This window comes from Zootoca vivipara, chromosome 5, assembly GCF_963506605.1.
Source record: "Zootoca vivipara chromosome 5, rZooViv1.1, whole genome shotgun sequence".
Classification (NCBI taxonomy): Eukaryota; Metazoa; Chordata; class Lepidosauria; order Squamata; family Lacertidae; genus Zootoca; species Zootoca vivipara.
Window position 1 is genome coordinate 4,750,543 of NC_083280.1, and position 18,788 is coordinate 4,769,330.

The following is an 18,788-nucleotide window of genomic DNA, read 5'->3' on the forward strand; positions in this document are numbered from 1 at the left end:
CATGTGCCACCTGTAAAGAAAAAGTACAACACATTACGTATTTTGTGGCTGCCCTGCAGCTGTGCAAATCCTCCGAACTAGACATGCTTGTAAGACCTTCTATTCAGGCTGGCTTTTTAATAGATGCAGCTAAGCTGGCACAGGGAGGGGCACTTTGGGATTGTGATGGATTCAGTGCTATGTGTGAGAACATGCCAATGTATTTTTGGATGCATGTTTCTAATCTGGAGATATATTTAAATTAATAGAGCTGTTAAAACGCTCTCCGAACGTTGGAGTGTGTGCTTTGTTTAAAGCTGAAATGCCTGACTGATTCAAAGTAAACTTTGCAACCTTTAGAAGGGTACTTAATGGCAGCGCACAATATAATATTGGCTCTTTCTTCGCGCTCTTAAGTGTCTCCTTTAAAACTAAGGGCAGTGGGGGGTAGAATTCACTTTGTTTTTTGGCCTTTTAACTGCTGCGGGCATATTGAGGGGCAAAGGAACCCCTCCTGTCACCATCTGGACTGTAGGAAAGGAAGGGCTCTTAATAGGCCTAAAACCACTAGGAAATGTTAAAGTAATACATTTCCTCCTCCATGGCCTCTAATCTAAACCTTTCTGCATAAGCCTAATGGGAGGCTTGAAACAGTGGGCTGCATCCCATGTGTGCAGGCAGCCTGTGTGGGATAATCTTCTACTTTGCTTAACAAGTAGCGCATTCCGCAATCGGATTACAATCTGTGCCTTCACATATATGTTACAATGGGAAACTGGGTTGAAGCGTATTTTGTTTGGCTTATTGTTCTCCCAGCGTCCCAGCGATGTCTTCCACTTTATATCCCACGCATATGTACTTGGGGGCCCAACATAACCGCCATTATTCTCTTAAGGCTAAGCGGCAGTGAGACTTGCAGTTCCTTAATTACCGGGATGATCTTCCAATTGAGTGCACTGGGGTTTCCCCGGGGGGCTGAATATGTTGCTTTTGTGTACTGTGGGATAATACCGCCATGTCTGTGGGCCAGCTTAATTGCTATTTGTTCAGTGGTTGGCTAAAAAGGTCCTTTATATTTCCCCCCCCAATTTCCATTCTTGAAATTGCAGTGGCTCATATTTCTTCTGACCGTATATTAGTTCCGCAAGTCCAGTAATGAGACAAGAAGGATCACGTTGCTGCCCAAGGCATAATTCAGGAGGAGACCCGTAGGCTGCTAAAATTCAGAATTCTCTTCAAAGTTAGCGAGGGGGCACCAGCTCTTAGTGAAAAATAAATGTGTATGTGTATGAACTCAAACCACTTCAAATTACAACAGTATTTTGGAAAATAGTACCTAAGAACAAATGGGTCGTTTATAGATTTTGTTTCAGTAAACGAGATTGTTAGTTTGAGAATTAGTGGCCTTTAAAATGTCTAGATCAAAATTAATCTATGCGAGAAAAATGCTAGACAGGAGGAAGTTAAGGATTTTGCTTTAGGAAAATGGGTTAATTTACATTCAGTGGACGCCTTCATCTGCCCCAGCCACAGTAAAGCAGGTCTTTTCAGCCACAGCAGGCACTGTAATTCTCCAACGGTTTGACTTTACCTCCGATGGCTCACTCTTCCATTGTCTCTCAAGACAGATAGATGCAAACAACAAGTTTAACAATGGTCAGTGATGGCACTGCCATTATGGAATTTCCTCACCTTTAGGTTCAGCATAGGCTCAACATTGAACTAAGGTCAGGGCTAACTGTGGTTTATTAGTTTAATTCCAGTTAGGAGTTTAAAAGTAGAATAAAGCTGTAGTTTTCCTTGCTGAGGTAATCCCTATCCTTGAAGGGGTGTGCTCAGGAAATGAACAGCTTGAGCTGCTTGTCACCTTGCAAGCAGAGAGGCAGGAAAACTGTCTTGGTCACGATTTAATCTGTGCAGATGTAGTACTTAGGGCAAGCCATGATTTGCAAACCCAAATCCTGGCTTTAGGACAACCCTTAACTGCTTTTTAGGTGTTCACACATTACATTAAGCCATGGGTGATTGTTTTGTCTAGAGTGGGGCATTAGCAAACCTGTTGAAATTTTGCTGGCATATGAAATTTCATGTTGTCCTTTTTAAGTACTGTAGTGTACCTCATTAGAAAAGTGGGTAATACATTTTAAAATAGCTCTTTTTCATTCCCATGTGAATTGAAGCTGGCAGATGTGAAAATCTAAACAAGACAACACTGAGGTTTATAAAACTGTCAAGGACCAAATACTAAAACCATATACTAAAAATTAACCCATTTTCTTACAGCACAGTGCTTCACTTCCTCCTGTCTAGTATTTTTCTCACACTGATTAATTTCAATCTGGACAACTTAAAAGGCCACTAATTCTCAAACTAGTTTGGTGCGATTGGCAGACTTGCTCTGGCAAAGGGAGGTGACATTTGAACCATCCATAATGCACTAGAAATAATTATTTCTGTATCTCATTTCTTCCTTCACTAAGGGTTCACCAGTAAAACCAACACCCATCCGGGAATTCCACAGGTCAGAAGATGCCAGAAGATACTTGCATCATAATAGGTGAGTACTTTTGTTCCATATGCTCAGAGTTTTAGGAATCAGCAAGGTGAATCATGCTGCAGTATGAGGAACATGTTACCTGATAAATTGGGTACCATTTCTTTAGTTTTGTGGTCACAGAGTTTTGCATTTTTGCCACAGGGTCCAAGAGTCTTTATATATTGCCTTACTGTTACACTTGGGCCAAATGCAACCATAATGTTTCTGTCCTTGTAACCATGGTTGAGAGATCAGCAGCCCCTCAGTGTGAGGCTTTTTTACTCCTTGCCCCTTAACACGTGCGATTCCCCTCCACCATTCCCTTTCCATAGCAGTGTTGCATCTGCACCTATGTTAGCAATCACCATACTTAGAAGTGGGGGTTGAAAAGTATTTTGTTATAGCGATGGTTGCCATTATTTTTCAGTGTATACATAATACTAGGTCTGAAAATGGGAATGGAGGAGGGTACACGCAAGAGAAGAAGGAGAGGCATATGCAAATAGCCATGGTTAAGAACAGGCTTCCTCAAACTTGACCCTCCAGATGTTTTTGGCCCACAACTCCCATGATCCCTAGCTAGCAGGACCAGTGGCCAGGAATGATGGGAATTGTAGTCTCAAAACATCTGGAGGGCTGAGTTTGAGGAAGCCTCGTTAAGAATCTGATAACATCATGTCTGCACCAGGTTATGGTGTGTTACCCATTATAATATAATCATTTTATTGGGTTGTTGGATGCAGAAGTATTTTGTCCCACATAATACATGATCGGTGTCAGCAGTAAGTCCTCACTGTTCACCATTTATGGCAATAATGCTCCTAGTTTTTGTCAAGCATAAGCAGTGTTGCCTCATAAATGAAGCTTCGCAGCTTGTAAGGAACCGTTTTTTTTCCAGAACAGAAAGAGGAACCTGCTAGATTATTATTCACCATGGGATGTTACAGAATAATGCTCCTTGAAATCCGAGTCTTTAAAAGGGTTTCCCCACCCCCACCCCCGGTTCCATAGCTGATCCAAATGTAGCAGGGACTGCTAAAGCAAAGTAAATGTATTTTTTTGAAGAGTTTGTGTGCTTGATAGATCAGCTTTTAATTACCTAACCAAAAATGGGCATGATGGTGATGAGCCTGACCTGGGACCCTGGGAGCTTAAATTAGAACAAGGCACCCGAGTGGGGTGGTGCCTCAGACCGGCTTATGTTAACAAAATCTCTATTGTTGGTTATCAGGATAAATATAGATCTGGTTAAATTCATGCCAACTTAAACTGCCTTGTTCATGATATTCCAAACCAGACTTAAGATTCATGGATAGAGAGCAGGAAATGGTTCGTTGGCTGCTGGTGGGGACGCTGCTAATGAATGCTGCTCGCTTTGGGGGGAACTGATGCTGCTTTACAAATTGTCATTGTCCGCCTGGATGTTTGCCTGCTCTGTTCCCCCATGCTCAACTCATCCTTTGTCAATAAGCAGATATTACAGATCACCGAAGTGCGGCAAGTCTCCCGCACACTCTCCCCATGAGAGAGCTAAAACCCTGTGGAAGACTGACCCTGGCGCTTCCTGGTGCTCAGTGGTGGGGGAGCGCAGGACAATGTAGTTCAGTTAATCAGAATGTCATCAGCTGCAGCTAAAGTGAAGGATCTGTCAGCTTTGATAAATCTGTTTCTCCACTTTGCCTCGAGTGGAAGCTTAGTATGCAGGCCTAGAAGAGAATCTCATTTTCTTCAGAGTAGCAAAAAAGAGTATGTCACTAGAAATTTAAAAGCAAGATATCCAAATGAAATCTGATGCTTTGTGGTATACATTCAAAGTGCAAATAAACTTTTAGAGCTGAACTTGATCTTGCCATTTATGTTCTCTCTCGCCCAACCTGATAATTGTGGTTAAGGGTGATTAACTACATCGGTTTTGTTCAGTGTGGATGTTTTTATTTCTGAAGAAATCCTATCTTTCTTCATCTTTTCCAAATTCCATTGCCCAAGGCAGCTGATTCTGCACTCTACTACCCATATTGAATTTAGTTGCTGTTTAGCCCTAAAACATGAACATTTTAGGCCTGGTTGTCTTAATTTTACTATTCTCTTAAAAGGGTTTGCTCTGTCTCCTCATATGCTGTACCATTTCTTCCATTTTCTTTTCTCCATTTTCTTTGGGTCAATTACCACTACCACCCACTGTGTATTTGTGTTTTCAGAGATGGAGATGAATTAAGACGACCTGAAAGTCTGAGCTTGACGCATGACAGAGACCGACAGCAACTTCTGAGGAACTGCTTAGACCGAGCAGAAAGGTAAGCCTGTGAGTGATATGTGGTGCCCCTCATTTAAAATGAAGTGCAGGTCTGGCCCATCAGTAGTTTGATTGTGCAAATAAGCTTTCTTTAAAAGCAAGCTACAGCCGTGGCATCCTATGTAAAATTGACTGCACAGACCATTTACTGTTGCCGATGGCTTAATCACTGTGTGCATGTTGCCCTAAGAAAAATGTTTAGATAATCAGGAAGAGGAGCTTTATTATGTTAACCATCTTTTTAGAGCATTATGCACAGTGAAGGGGAAATATTTATTTTGTATCCAACAATGTTCTGTTTTGCCCCCTCAGAGGTTCTGGCGACTCGTCTTGCCTTCTTTTGCTGTCCGGCACCCATAATCAGGTAATTTGTGTTGCACATTGGGAAGTGTGCTGCTTAGTGTGCAGCTGGTTGCTTTCTTTCTGATGCACATTCCAAATTAATGTTCTTCCAGGTCTCTCACTCAGATGCAGATCTACACAAAAGGCGCGAGCATTTAGTGGAACGCACCCGGAGGGAAGCCCAGCTTGCTGCGCTACAATATGAGGAGGAGAAGATGAGGACAAAACAGATCCAAAGGGAGGCTGTCCTCGACTTTGTCAAGGTAGGTCAAGTTAGGTTTTCAGGTTTAGTGTGCAATTCTCCAGGGGGAAGTGGTGACGGTCCTATGCTTTCCAGTTATACAGAGGCCTCAGTACTCCTTCTCTTGCGACTATATATTTAAAGGCCAGACCATCTCCCACCCCAGAAGAAAGTTGTAGGGGGTCACCGCTCCAAACATAGCATGGCCAGCTTGTGGCATGTACACACCTGTACACTGAGCACGATAGGAACTCTCCACCACTCTGCATTTAGTCTGCATGCTAAATAATCCTCTTCTAATTGCTGCACAGAGTCTGGATTGCTGTTAAGGTCCACATATACTGAGGGTGGGAGACAAGTGGTATTGGCACCATGTTCTGACCCACCCCTGATTCATTTATCCATACAGGGTTTTCCACACCCCTACCCAGGAGCTGAATCTTGCCCAGATTTTGTTTTTAAGAAGTCTAGCAGCTGGTTACATGGTTTGGCGGCAGACGTGTAATAAGATACAGGCTGCTTCTTCTGAAACCTGATGGGGAACAAATAGTTCTGAAAGGGTTTAAGGTTTTACGCGACTGGTTGTTTAATGATAGGCCCTGCTGCTTGCTCTGTTTTACTGGAAATTATATTGCTTTTGTCACCTTTGGGGTTTTCACCGCTCTGCACACAGTGAGCTCTTTGAGTGGGGACTTGGAGGACTGTCACCCAGAGCACAGCACAGCTGCATCAGGCTGTGGCTGCACATTAGGTGGAAGAAACATATCATAGAAAGTGGTGAAGATCAGGAATGATTTAGGATATCGTTTGTTTAAAGGGGTCTTCCATACTTTTGTAACGGATTTATTGTCATTATGATGCAATGTGGTGACACACACTGAGATGGAGGAGTTGTAGACCAACCCAGCTTTACAGTAGTAGATTTAGGAGAATGCTGATGTATTTGGTTCCAAAACTGAGTTACTTAAGAAACGTAATGCCAACTGTAACCTCTTTCTCCTAGGCAGGTACATTCTGTTCACAGGTCAATAAAATGGTTCAGCTTAGGAACTGCTTATGTTCGTGGAACAGTTCTTGCCCATCTTGCCACCTTATTTCCTATTTACTTGAGCCTGCGTGCTTTCCCCTAGTAAATTGCTCCTTTTCGTTCTTCCAAGCAAAAGGCATCCCAGAGCCCTCAGAAGCAAAGCCCTCTGGATAGCGAGGTAAGAACTAAAGCTATAAACCGCCCTCTTGTCATTTCCTAAGCTCTTTATGGGGGTCCCTCTTTTACTAAGGCTAAAATCATGAGCACACTTCCTGAGTAAAACTCCACTTGTGGTCACTGGATCTGACTAAAATCTGTTGAGGACTGAAGTGTAAGCGTAGAGTTTAAAGATCACTACTGTGCCACAGCAGAGAGCTGTCTCTTGGGTTTGCCTTCTAAGCCTTCCCCACCCCGACCCCTGTTTTCACGTTAATTGGACTGTGGATTTGTCCATGTAGTCTGTGTCTTGTAAATGTGGCAAATGTATGTAAATAGACCTATTTATATCTGTTCCAAGATCTTTCTGGAAACAGTAGAGCTGACGTGAGAGCAGATAATATATTGGGAATATTAAAAAGCACTTTTGGAACTGCTGGTCCTTCAGCCATGTCACCACCAATCAAGAACTAAATCCAGCCTGAACTTCCAAGTTGTCATTGAACTGGTGGGTGGGCCACCAGATCCAGGGCTTTTTGCATTGCTTAACATCACTGAACAGCCAAGTTCTGCTTTTGCACACCTGCTTCTTCTCTGCAAGTGCACTTGTGTCAGAGCACAGGTTGGCTTCACGGCATGCTCTGTTCGCTGAGTTTTAGCAATTGCACCCGTCTTCGCTCGCTGGGCACCCTCCATATGTTTTGGACTACAGCTCCCATCACCTCATCTTAAAAAGATATTGTAAATATGGAAAAGATTTAGAAAAGGGCAACCAAAATAATGAAGGGGATGGGGGAAGTCACAGTATTTGGGGCATTTCAGTCTAGAGCAAGGGGGGAACATGGCGGAGGTGTATAAAATTATACATGGTGATGAGAAAGTGAATAGAGAAAGGTTTCCCTCTCCCTCTCATAACACTAGAATTTGTGGACATCCATTGATACTGAACGTTGGAAGATTCAGGACAGACAAAGGAAAGTCCTTTTGCACCCATCACATAGTTAAAACTATGGCATTCACTCCCATTAAATACAACAACAACAACAACAACTTATTTATACCCCACCCATCTGGCTGGGTTTCCCCAGCCACTCTGGGCGGCTTCCAACAGAATATTAAAATACAATAATATATTAAACATTAAAAGCTTCCCTAAACAGGGCTTCCTTCATATGTCTTCTAAAAGTCTGTTGATTGCTTTTCTCTTGACATCTGGTGAGAGAGCGTTCCACAGGGCAGGTGCAACTACCGAGAAGGCCCTCTGCCTGGTTCCCTGTAACTTGGCTTCTTGCAGCGAGGGAACAGCCAGAAGGCCCTCGGCACTGGACCTCATTGTCCGGGCAGAACAATGGGGGTGGAGACACTCCTTCAGCTATACTGGGCTGAGGCCATTTAAGGCTTTAAAGGTCAGCACCAACACTTTGAATTGTGCTCAGAAACGTACTGGAAGCCAATGTAGATCTTTCAAGACAGGTGTTATGTGGTCTCGGCGGCTGCTCCCAGTCACCAGTCTAGCTGCCGCATTCTGGATTAGTTGTAGTTTCTGGGTCACCTTCAAAGGTAGCCCCACATAGAGCGCATTGCAGTAGTCCAAGTGAGAGATAACTAGAGCATGCACCACACTCGCAAGACAGTCTGCGGGCAGGTAGGGTCTCAGCCTGCGTACCAGATGGAGCTGATAGACAGCTGCCCTGGACACAGAATTGACCTGCGCCTCCATGGACAGCTGCGAGTCCAAAATGACTCCCAAGGTGTGCACCTGGTCCTTCAGGGGCACAGTTACCCCATTCAGGACCAGGGAGTCCTCCACACGCCTGCTTCCTGTCTCCCAAAAACAGTACTTCTGTCTTGTCAGGATTCAACCTCAATCTGTTAGCCACCATCCATTCTCCAACCGCCTCCAGGCACTCACACAGGACCTTCACCGCCTTCACTGGTTCTGATTTGAAAGAGAGGTAGAGGTAGTGATGGCCACCAACTTGGATGGCTTTAAAAGAGGAATAAGCAAATTCATGGAAGAATACAGCTATCCTTGGCTGCTAGGCATGATGGTTGTGTTCTTCCTCCACTGTTGGAGGCAGTCTGCCTCTGGTGGCCAGTTGTTGGAACTCCCAAGTGGGGAGAGGGCTGCTGTTGTGCACAGGTCCTGCTTGCGGGCTTCCCATTTGGACATCTGGCAAGTCTTTGTAAGAACAGGATGCTGGACTGGATGAGCCATTGGCCTGATCCAGCCAGACATGCTGGCTGTGGCTGATGGGAGTTGTAGTTCAGAACATCTGGAAGGCGCCAGGTTGGCAAGGGTTTTACTTCATTGCTTGTAGGGTAGCCAGCACTCAAGGCTGATATTGGTGCCTTGGAACAGAATTTGGTTGGTTCTCAGCCTCCCTCACATTGGCATCTGTCTTTCCCCACAAGACGTTTTTATACACCACCAGGGCCAATTTTCTTGTTTTGCTAACGGAAAATAGTTTTTACTTCATGATCAGCCTGTCATAAGACACAACACAATATACCACAAATACATAGGAAAGTGTTTTCCAGTAGTCTGCTTTCTGTGACTCTGGACTGCTTCCAAATAGCTCTGTTCTTTTTATTTGATCTTTGTTTCAGTTCCTCCCAGGCTGTGTGTGTTCTTTCCTTAATATTGCAGCGATCTTCACTGGAAAGATTCGCATACCAAATCCTGCTCTTTCTTGGACTCGGCAGCTGAAAGCAAAATAGCTCCTGAATCAGTTGCAGATGTTTTTAATGCTGAGATCATTAAGAGACTAATAGGTTTCTTTCCCCTCTCCCCATTGTTTCAGTTATACTTTACTGATTACCTCCATGTGCCTTCTGCATTAAGAACCTTGTCAATTCCAGATGTCTGTGTTTGTCTGCATATTTTGTGGTGGTCTCATGTTTCTGATGTTGCCATCTCTCCCGCATCCCCAGTGTCCCTTCCCATCCAGAAGGTCTCAGCACACTGATGATAGTGCCTTGCTGGTGGTAAGAATCCTGCACACAATGGCCTGTTTATGTGTCAGCCTCCTAGATCATAGTTAGCATGTTTTCTATGGTTTGCTGAGATTAGGCAGTTTAGTACTACTCCCAAATAGCATAAAACATGGCTGTCTTTTAATTATAATAGCAATTTTGGTATAAATTGCTACTTTACACTTCTTCCTTCTGCCTTGGAACTGATTGCAGCTGATGTTCACAGCTATGTGTTCCTGACCTGAAATTCCTGTTCTGATTTAGTCCCTGGAACTCATAAGATAAGTGGTGGGTGCAATTCGTGGAAACATTAAAGGTGTGAATAAGCTTTAGGGCAGGGGTCCCCAAACTACGGCCCCCGGGCCGGATGCGGCCCAATCGGCCTTCCAATCCGGCCCGCGACGACCCCCGCCGCCCGCTGCCGCCGCCCGCTCTCACGGCGCGCGGCGCAGCGACGATCTAAAAAACCGGCAAAAAATCGCCGAAAATCCTTTGTGCGCATGCGTATGGGCCTCTCCCGACCCGGAAGAGGTCATTTCTGGTGCACTTCCGGGTCGGGGGAGGCCCATACGCATGCGCACAAGCGATTTTCGGCGATTTTTTCCCCGCGCGTGTGCGTGTGCGCATGCGCACGGGCGCACACTCCCCCGCCCTCTGGCCCGCTGCGCGCGCACTCCCCTGCCCTCCGGCCCACTGCGCGGTCGGCGCGGCGGGCACCGGCCCGCCGCGCGGTAAGTCTGGGGACCCCTGCTTTAGGGGGTGAAATCACCTAAGCAGGTTCTTAGGTTCCTGCCTGGCCTACTCATAGAGTCATCCACACATCAACTATATAGATAACACATTCATTACAATGCCCTGAAGTGTTCCAATAAGTTCCAGGTGTTATGTCAAGAAATGGTATCTAAATTTTGCATTTCCATTTCCTTGCTGAACCAGTTCAGTATCATGACATGGAATCATAGATTTCGAAGAGGCATGATGTCACCCAGCCTTGTCTATCCAATCATACATCACAGATACTCATCCATGATTTCCCCTGAAGAACTACTTCTGTAGTTGTTTGGAGCGTGGCCCTCTGAATGGCTGCTGGTGATCCATTTATGTATGTTTAGTTAACCATGACTAAACACTTTGTTTTTGCCCCTCTGTTTAAATCAGTGGAGGTACTTTTACATCCCTCAAGTATGAATTGTCTATTTTTTTAAAAAAAGTTGTCAACATTTCATGTAACACCATTTCCATGTTTTATGCTATTTCCTTCCTCTGTTGGTATCTCAAAAATAGCGATTGAAATCCATTTTCATGTTCTTTCCTGGCCTGCTTTGCTCTGCCTGCCTTTGCATGATTTGCATGCCTCCAGTTTGTTTGCTCATTTATATTCTCTTCAGTTAAGTGCTTGAGGTTTCATATGTGCAGCCGCATTGCTGGCTGAAGAGCACTGAAACTTCACCTAGGTGTGAAGCAGGGACATCCCCCCCCGACCCCCCCCCCCATCCTGGACATTACATTCAGGCATTTTCCTATTTGTGATATGAGAGTACAGGGAAGGGAGAGGCCAGAAAATAGGTTCAAAAGTGTGGTTGAGAGAGAACTCTGCTTAATGTTTACTATGGTTAAGGTTGATGCCAAATTAAACCTTTAAAATGGTGGGAGTAATTCATGTTGGGGCACACAGTTCTGCAGCCCAGTCCCTTGTCTTGTTCCGCAGTTCATGTAAGGACAACTGGTAATTAGAAATAGGAAAACTAAGTATTTGACCTTTTCTGACTAGAGAAACCTCTGTCTCTTGAAAATAGTTGTTCAGTAGTAACCAAGCTAGTGAGTTGGTAGCAAATATGTGGCACACAAGTTGTTGTTTTGTGTCCTGTTTTGTGTCCCTGTTTCCAGGCATTCTTATAGTTGTGGATGTAAACTGTTTCTGTCCCTCTCATTCTAATTTCCGTAAACGCCCGGAAAGTGGGATTTATGTGGATGGGTAATTGACTTGCTTGGTCTAGATTTCTTTCTTGCCCTGTCCCAGGACTTGGAGCGAGCTTGTTATCTCAGGCATGCATACTTCCCTGTTTGTCGATTTAGGGCATGATCCGATTTTATTCTTTTTGACAAATCACTGCTGCGATGAATGGGATTTGGCCAATTCCAGCCATTTCCATCATATGGTTTATGCATCTATTTCTGACTCTTGAATTGCACTTGCTTACATGGCGGCAGTTTCTCCCACAACATAATAGAATATTGTGTAGAATTCTAACGAAGGCCTTTTGTTCAGCACTTCCCTTATTACATCACAGTGCCTGTTCAGCCAAGACTGCTTTTTTTTCTTTCTCTGAACAATGATGTTAACTCCAGTATAGGGGAAATGCATGGAAATAGGTCTGACAAACAGGCAGTATGAAATTGCCCATGCCCCTCGCCCTTTTACACTTTTGTTGCTTGCACAAAAGTAGACTTGCATCCTCCCCCAGCCCCCTGCTTTGTTTAGCAGGCTTTCTAGTTGCCTGCTGCAGTTTGGTTGCTGCTGCGCCTGACTTTTTGTTTCTGGAGCACTGTATGCTTCCAGGTGTGATTAAGTGCTCGCCACCACCAATTTCTGGAAAGCAGGGTGCTACCACCATCAATGTGTATTCAATACTAGCAGTTTGATTGGTTTCCCTTCAAATGCATGTGTTGAAGGAGAGAGCGATGGAGGTAGGTTTGAGAGGGGCACTGCAGTCAGGCTCCGGAGTGGCTCCAGAGCACAACGGGCATGGCTGTCCGCAGGCATGGCTAGGCCGGGCACGACGCAGTGCTGCCAAGGCCCTTCCATCTCAGTGCAAGCTGACAGGTTAGGAGCCTCCCACAAACAAGGTGCAAGAGGCCTCTGCAGGAGGTGGACACAACTCGCTTTCAGGGGAACAAGTAGGCCAGTGTTTCTCAACCTTTTTTGGGCCAAGGCACACTTGTTCCATGAAAAAAATCACGAGGCACACCACCATTAAAAAAGTTAAAAAATTTAACTCTGTGCCGCCCTATATTGACTATATAATTATGACTGTAAGAAACACTTGCCAATTGCTGTATTGGTTGCAATCTCCTGTAATAAGGCTTCACAAGCCGCTGATTTCTCTGCCAGTACAATCCTTTGCTCAGCAAGTTTCAGGTTGAGCTCATCCAGCCAGCTTCTTTAAGTTTGTCTAAATTTTAGTTTAGTTTGTCTAAATTTTGCCGCGACGTGCGGCGACGAGAAGGGCGATTTGCATTGTTACGTGCCTGGCGGCCGCCAATATACAATTTGGCCAGGCACGTGACAATGCAAATCGCCCTTCTCGTCGCCGCACGTCGCCGCACACCAGCCAGCGTCTGGAAACGCTGAAGTAGGCTGCTTATTCCCCTGATTAGATTTTGCATATTTGCATATTTTATATTATTTGTAGATCATCTTGAGTCTCTTGAAAAGGGCATCTGGGAAACAACATAGAATCATAGAAATGTAGAGTTGGAAGGGACCCTGAGAATTTAGTCCTACTCCCTGTGATGCAGGAATATGCAGCTGTCCCAAACAGGGATCGAACTTGCAACCTTGGCATTATCAGCACCACGCTCTAACCAACTGAGCTATCCAAGCTCGGTAGTAATTACTCAGCTATCCATTACAGTACTCAGTAGTAATAATTTGCTGTGTTGATGAAGGCTTAAATTCATGAGCTCCACCCCCTCAAAGTCACTGGATGGCTTTGGAAATAAGTTTAATGATATGTACTTGAAATCATAACATAGCCAGCATTAACTTCTCTTGGTATTTATTTACTGTTACTGATATCCTAACTTTCAGGAGGTAAATCCCTCCTAGGTGTCTTAGGGGAAACTGAAATACATTTTAAAAACTACAGTGAACCATATCAACATACAAAACAAATATTGAATTCAGGATCCTCCTCACCAAGCACTTGACAGAGTAAGTGACAGCCCAGCTACAGCAGGCTCTGAGGTGGTTCTCACCTCCCTGTCTCCCTCTCTCCCTCTCTCTTCCAGAATCCTTCTCATAGGACAGTTGACCAGGTAGATGGTTCTGCTGAGGAGTGGCCTTTGGCAGAATACCACCCATTTTCCAATTTATTGTTGCCACATGAGGATGGACATTGGTTAAGTCATGATAAACAACATGGTGCCCTCCAGAATGTGCACTTGAGCTCCCATCGGGCCCAGGCAGCATGATGGGCCAGAGATGATGAGTTCTAGTCCCGTAGCATCTGGAGAGCACCATGTTGGCTGCCCCTGGGCCAAGCATGCATGACACTTTACACAATAACAAACGACAGGACCCAGGGATCTAGTACTCTAAATTTCGCCAGTTATACATGGTTAGGCTTCATTTCAGGTGGGGTGGGAGAATGATGGAAGAAATCTTTGTCATGGGTCCCACAGAAAAGGAAGGCTTTCGTGGATTTGGAGAAAGAGGTTTTTCCTAAAGAATCCTCACCCATCATGTTTGGAAAATTCACTAAGGATATAAAATCTGTACAGTGACACTTATTACTGGACCAGCTTCTGGGATCAGCAGAGCACCAGTTGCTTTTAAAGCTCACCGTAGCAACCAACCACCGTGTGCCTTCTCACATGGCTGTTTCTTCTGCAGTAAGCAGAGTGGCTGGGCAGGGTATAAATATTTATTATTATTATTATTATTATTATTATTATTATTATTATTATTATCTGTTACCTTTCTCTTGTGTTTCTCTGCACTTCTGGTCCCTACGTCTGCTTGTCCTCTTTCATCTTATACTTCAAACTCTTTGGCATGAGGTAATTCTAATTTTGCATGCAAGTGTCAGATACAACCCAATGCAGCCCTGGGTGGTCTTGGAATACAAACAAGTGTGGTTGGTTTTTGTTGTGCATAATTTCTGGTATCCTTTACTCTCGTGGACAGCAATTTTTAATATTTTTTTTTTTTACTATAATGAGTTATTTTACATGATGCTGTTGTTCCTAGTTTGTTACATTCCCAAGAGTTTACTAATTGAGCCTTGAGGACCAAATCTTCAAGCAATCCCCATAAACACTGCTTGCTCGGTAAGAGCTAGCAAGGGGGAAATAAGTCAGTGGCTAAGCCCAGGAGAGTTCACTGTATGGGGGCTGCCCTTTGCCAATGTTCCCTGCATCCCCCAAAGGTGGTAACATCACCACAACATGTAATATGGATGCTGATAATAGGAGGGAATTTTTCCAACCACTGCAGTGCAGTGATAATCACAACCTTGGCATTGGCAGGGCTGCCACCTTGAACTGTACAGTGAGCGCGGCTAAGAGAGTGCATAGTTTGCCAGTTGTTTATTCCACTTAAGAACAGACTTGGTGGGGAAATTGAACAGGAATTGCTTCAAGAAAGACTGTAGCGTTACAAAAGCAAGTCTTGGTTCAGGTAAAGAGAAGAGGCCGTCGCTCAGTGGTACAGCACATGCCTTGCAAGCTGGTTCCATGTTCAGTCCTTGATTCTCTCTATTTAGAGGGTTCGTAGTTAGCAGGCCTGAAAGAGACCTCCGCTTGGGACCTTGGAGGGCTGTTGCCAGTAAGGACAGCCATTGATGGACTTAGATGGATCAGCGGCCTCACTCTGATTAAGGCAGCTCCATATGTTGATAGGCTGTTCTGAGACTGTTGTCAAGGGTAGTCTGTTGGATTCTTCTGCTTTGCACCTTCTGCCTTCTTCAGGTGATTTTCTGTCTTCCTCCCTTCTCCCCCTTCTCTCTTCTCTGCCCTCCCTGACAGAATGGTTTTGAGCCTATCTTAGTGTTTGAGATTGACAGTAATACCAACACCATTAAAAGGAGGCCGGGGACACTCAACCAGGTGAAGAGCATGCAGTGTGTGACTGTCTTGGCTGGATTTACGTTTCCTGCTTACCTGCTACTGAGGGCAGAGTTGATCCCTACTCTTGGCCTGTCCTGTCATGAGCTGATTTAAAGCAGAGCCCGAGGGAGAGTTTTCATGTCCATCTAATGGAGCCAAGAACCACCCTTGCTGCAGAGAGTTGGTGGTCCATGTGCGCCATGTCTGGAGGAGTTAAGCTGGGGGAGGTCTCGCAAAATACAATAAACTAAAAATGTAAGAGCAGCCTTGCTGGATCAGACGGAGAAGGACCATCTAATCATAGAATCGCAAAGCTGGAAGGGACCACACGGGTCATGTAGTCCAACCCCCTTCAATGCAGGAATTTTCCACCCAAGGTGGGGCTTGAACCCACCGCCCTGATATTAAAAGTCTCATGCTCTACCGACTGAACTTCCCCAACAGTTGGCAGCCAGTTTCTTCCGTGAGGCCCAAAGCAAGAGGACACAGAAGAAAGACCTCTGCTGTTGTTCTTCCCTCAGCAGTTCAGAAATATGAAGGGTCCATTTCGCTATCACTGACCCTCCTCCATGAATGTGTTTAGTCACATTTCAAGGCTGTCTATATAGGGGGCCATCATCACATCTGGCAGCAGCAAATTCCATGTGATAACTCTCTGTTGTGTGAGAACACTCTTTCTCCAGTCTGTCCCAAATCTGCTACCCATCACTGGGTGACTCTTGAGTTCAAGTATTCTGAAAGAGGGAGAAAGGGGGGGGGGAGCAGCTCTTTCCACTTTCTCCATAATTGCATGCAACCTTCCATCATACTTCCCCTTATTTGTCTTTCCCCCCTCTTAACTAAAAAAACCCACACATGTTTTAGCTTTTCCTCATAAGGAAGATGCTCCAGCCCCTGAATCATTTTGGTTGCCCTAAGTCATTGCAAACACCACAGAATTTTGGTTTCTGCATATTAAATGCCATCTGTACCACCAAGAACCACTCCTGGTGCAATTTTCTGGTTTGCCATATGAATGAGCCAGAATAGGATTGCCAAGTAAATGAGTTGTCAAAGAAAAGCAGATTTATTCTGACATGATGTCTAACCTGTCTGCAGTACAAGCTGATAATTAGCCTGTAAAACTTTTATTGTTTGCAGAATCTTGAGCAGCAGATAAAGGCTGTACTTTCTGGCCACTAAAATAAACTGCATATGCTCACCCGTCACAGTCTGTCACTTTTCATCTGATGTTTTTGGTGCTTTGCAGACTTCTTTTTGCAGAGGCCATTATTATTTTTCATTGTGAAAATGATCAGGTCCTGTGCTTGCTTAATATTTTATTAGAATCATTTCTGACAAAAGTAAAAATAAATAAAAACGAACATACTCTATTATTATAGATGGAAGATCTGGTTATCTGTCAAGCTGGAGAAAGGGCAGAGACATAGGTGAAGGCAGCCTCTGTTCCGTTCACTCAAACAAGCAGGCCTGACCTAGAAGCCATTGGAGAAGTCAGGGATATCATTTGACTTCCTCTGGACTGCTGTTGTCAAATTCTTATGGTTTCTCCTCTTGGTGAGAGCCTGGGTGGTGGAGCACAAGCAGAATCAATGGCTGACATCCTTCAGGTACCAGAGTGAGGCTCTCAAATAGGCTTGTGGGGGCTGTGCTCTGCAACCTACTTCTCCTTGGTGACACTTCACATGAGATGGGGATTGTGAGTCACTCTTTTCCACCCATGCAACTCTTCTAAAACCTGGTCCTGAGTTTGGAGCCCACTGTGCCTCCCTCCAATAGCAGAACAAAGAGGAATAGAGGAATCTTGGTAGATGGGCCGGTACACTTGCTACGTGGTGCTTCCTTGTTGTATAAAATGAAGTTCTGGTGTCTCCTTAACGGGAACTGAAAAGTCACCCTTTTGTGCTTGCATTCCTTAACCAAGTTCACTTCGCTTGATTAGTCTGATTATCTTGTACATACATGTTGGAAACTGTAATCAGTGATAATAAAGAACCCTCCCAGAAATGGCAAAATATGTCTAAGAACTGGATATACTTATGCAGTTGAATATTCACTTCGTACTAATTTGCCTTTGATTAAAGATCTGTTCTGTACATATAATCAGTTTTATCTCCTCCCCCCCAAATTGGCTAGTTTAGTGGCAGCCTTCTTTTTTTGTGGCTCTTGTCCCAAATACATTTAATCCTGGCTGTACTATTCTTCATTATTGCAGTCAAAGAAGTGTTATGCTAATTTTCTAAGAGATCCTTTTTATGGCATGTAAATCCCCCCCCCAATTGCCTGTTTTCCCACATCACCTTATGCTCAATCTTCCTACACCTAGAATATCCTAGATGTGTATTCTGTTTGAATAAAGCTTATTTCTGCTGCGTTCTGCTTCTTCATCTTTCTCCTTTATCCACAGAGTGATGACAGATCCACCATCTCGCCAAATTCGCCCACAGCTCAAACAGGTAAACTTGGGGGAGAAAGCAGGGGGGGGGGGGCAGATGCATCACTGAGATGCTGAAAAGGTTATCAGCGTGCAAGCTAAGCTGACAGGGGTCTTGGCCATAACCTGTGTACCAGTGTAGCACCACAACCAAAGGTTGTGCCAACACTGCAAGCCAGTTGTGGATGTTGCACTTGGACTTCAAGGTGGACCAGTACAGAAGTGCCTTAAGCAATCCTTTCCACCAGGTAGTTTTATAGGTGTAATAATTGTCATACTTTTGAGTGTTCAGAGGACTTCACACACATTGTAATGACCCTTGATTTGTAGGATTGGCCAGCACCGTTCTTCTCCTTTCCCAGATTGGGGGGCCAGTGAGTGCTGAGATAGCAATGCCTTACCTACAGCCACCTAGTGAGTTCATGGCAGAAGGAAAACTTGACCCTGTACCTTCCTGATTCATAGCTCATTTGTTTTACTACCATGCTATACTAGCTCTCTCTCAATTCTTTGGCGCAGCAGAGAGATACAGCTCACTTCCACACAAGTAAAGTCTCTAAGGCAATAAAAAAGTTTGTCTCCAAATGAAGCTAGGTTCAGAAAACTCCATAATCAATTGTCATGGTTAAGTAATGACATACGAGCCTTTCTCCCACTGATAAATCTTGCCTGTGATGTTGGGCCAGACCAAAATATGACCACAACTGGAGATGAACAGGCTATTATGCTGCAGCTGTACTGGGAGAAAAACCCATTTTGTATGGGTTCATAAATGCAGGACTAGTGTAGCCTGAGCTTCAGTCCCATTGGTAGGGCTGGGAGCTTCATTGCATTGGGTTTGTTTTTCTGGACTGAGGCTCTTTTGGACATTCCTCAGGTTGTGAAACTAATAAAATAGAGAAGACTTTTTTCCAGAGGATTCTGAGGAATGTTCATAGACATCTAGAATGGGCTGGTCTTCCCCTCACATCTTTG

At 44.5% G+C, this 18,788-nt stretch overlaps 1 protein-coding gene and 1 non-coding gene across 8 annotated transcripts in view; one reads left to right on the top strand and one right to left on the bottom strand.

Moving 5' to 3' along the window:
• LRCH3 (leucine rich repeats and calponin homology domain containing 3) overlaps nt 1-18,788 on the top strand; it is an 83,123-nt gene that overhangs the window by 48,388 nt on the left and 15,947 nt on the right. For 3 of the 7 annotated variants that reach the window (XM_060274287.1, XM_060274289.1, XM_060274285.1), the window contains exons 10-16: nt 2,460-2,536; nt 4,714-4,809; nt 5,121-5,172; nt 5,264-5,413; nt 6,549-6,596; nt 15,299-15,379; nt 17,787-17,835. In XM_060274287.1, the coding sequence (XP_060130270.1) occupies nt 2,460-2,536; nt 4,714-4,809; nt 5,121-5,172; nt 5,264-5,413; nt 6,549-6,596; nt 15,299-15,379; nt 17,787-17,835 (553 nt within the window). Of the gene's footprint in view, nt 1-2,459; nt 2,537-4,713; nt 4,810-5,120; nt 5,173-5,263; nt 5,414-6,548; nt 6,597-9,508; nt 9,563-15,298; nt 15,380-17,786; nt 17,836-18,788 lie in introns of all 7 variants that reach the window. The other 4 variants (XM_060274291.1, XM_060274286.1, XM_060274288.1 and 1 more) reach the window with 4 other exon arrangements.
• TRNAI-GAU (transfer RNA isoleucine (anticodon GAU)) lies at nt 13,081-13,154 on the bottom strand. The gene has a single exon. It is a non-coding gene; the product is annotated as a tRNA-Ile (tRNA).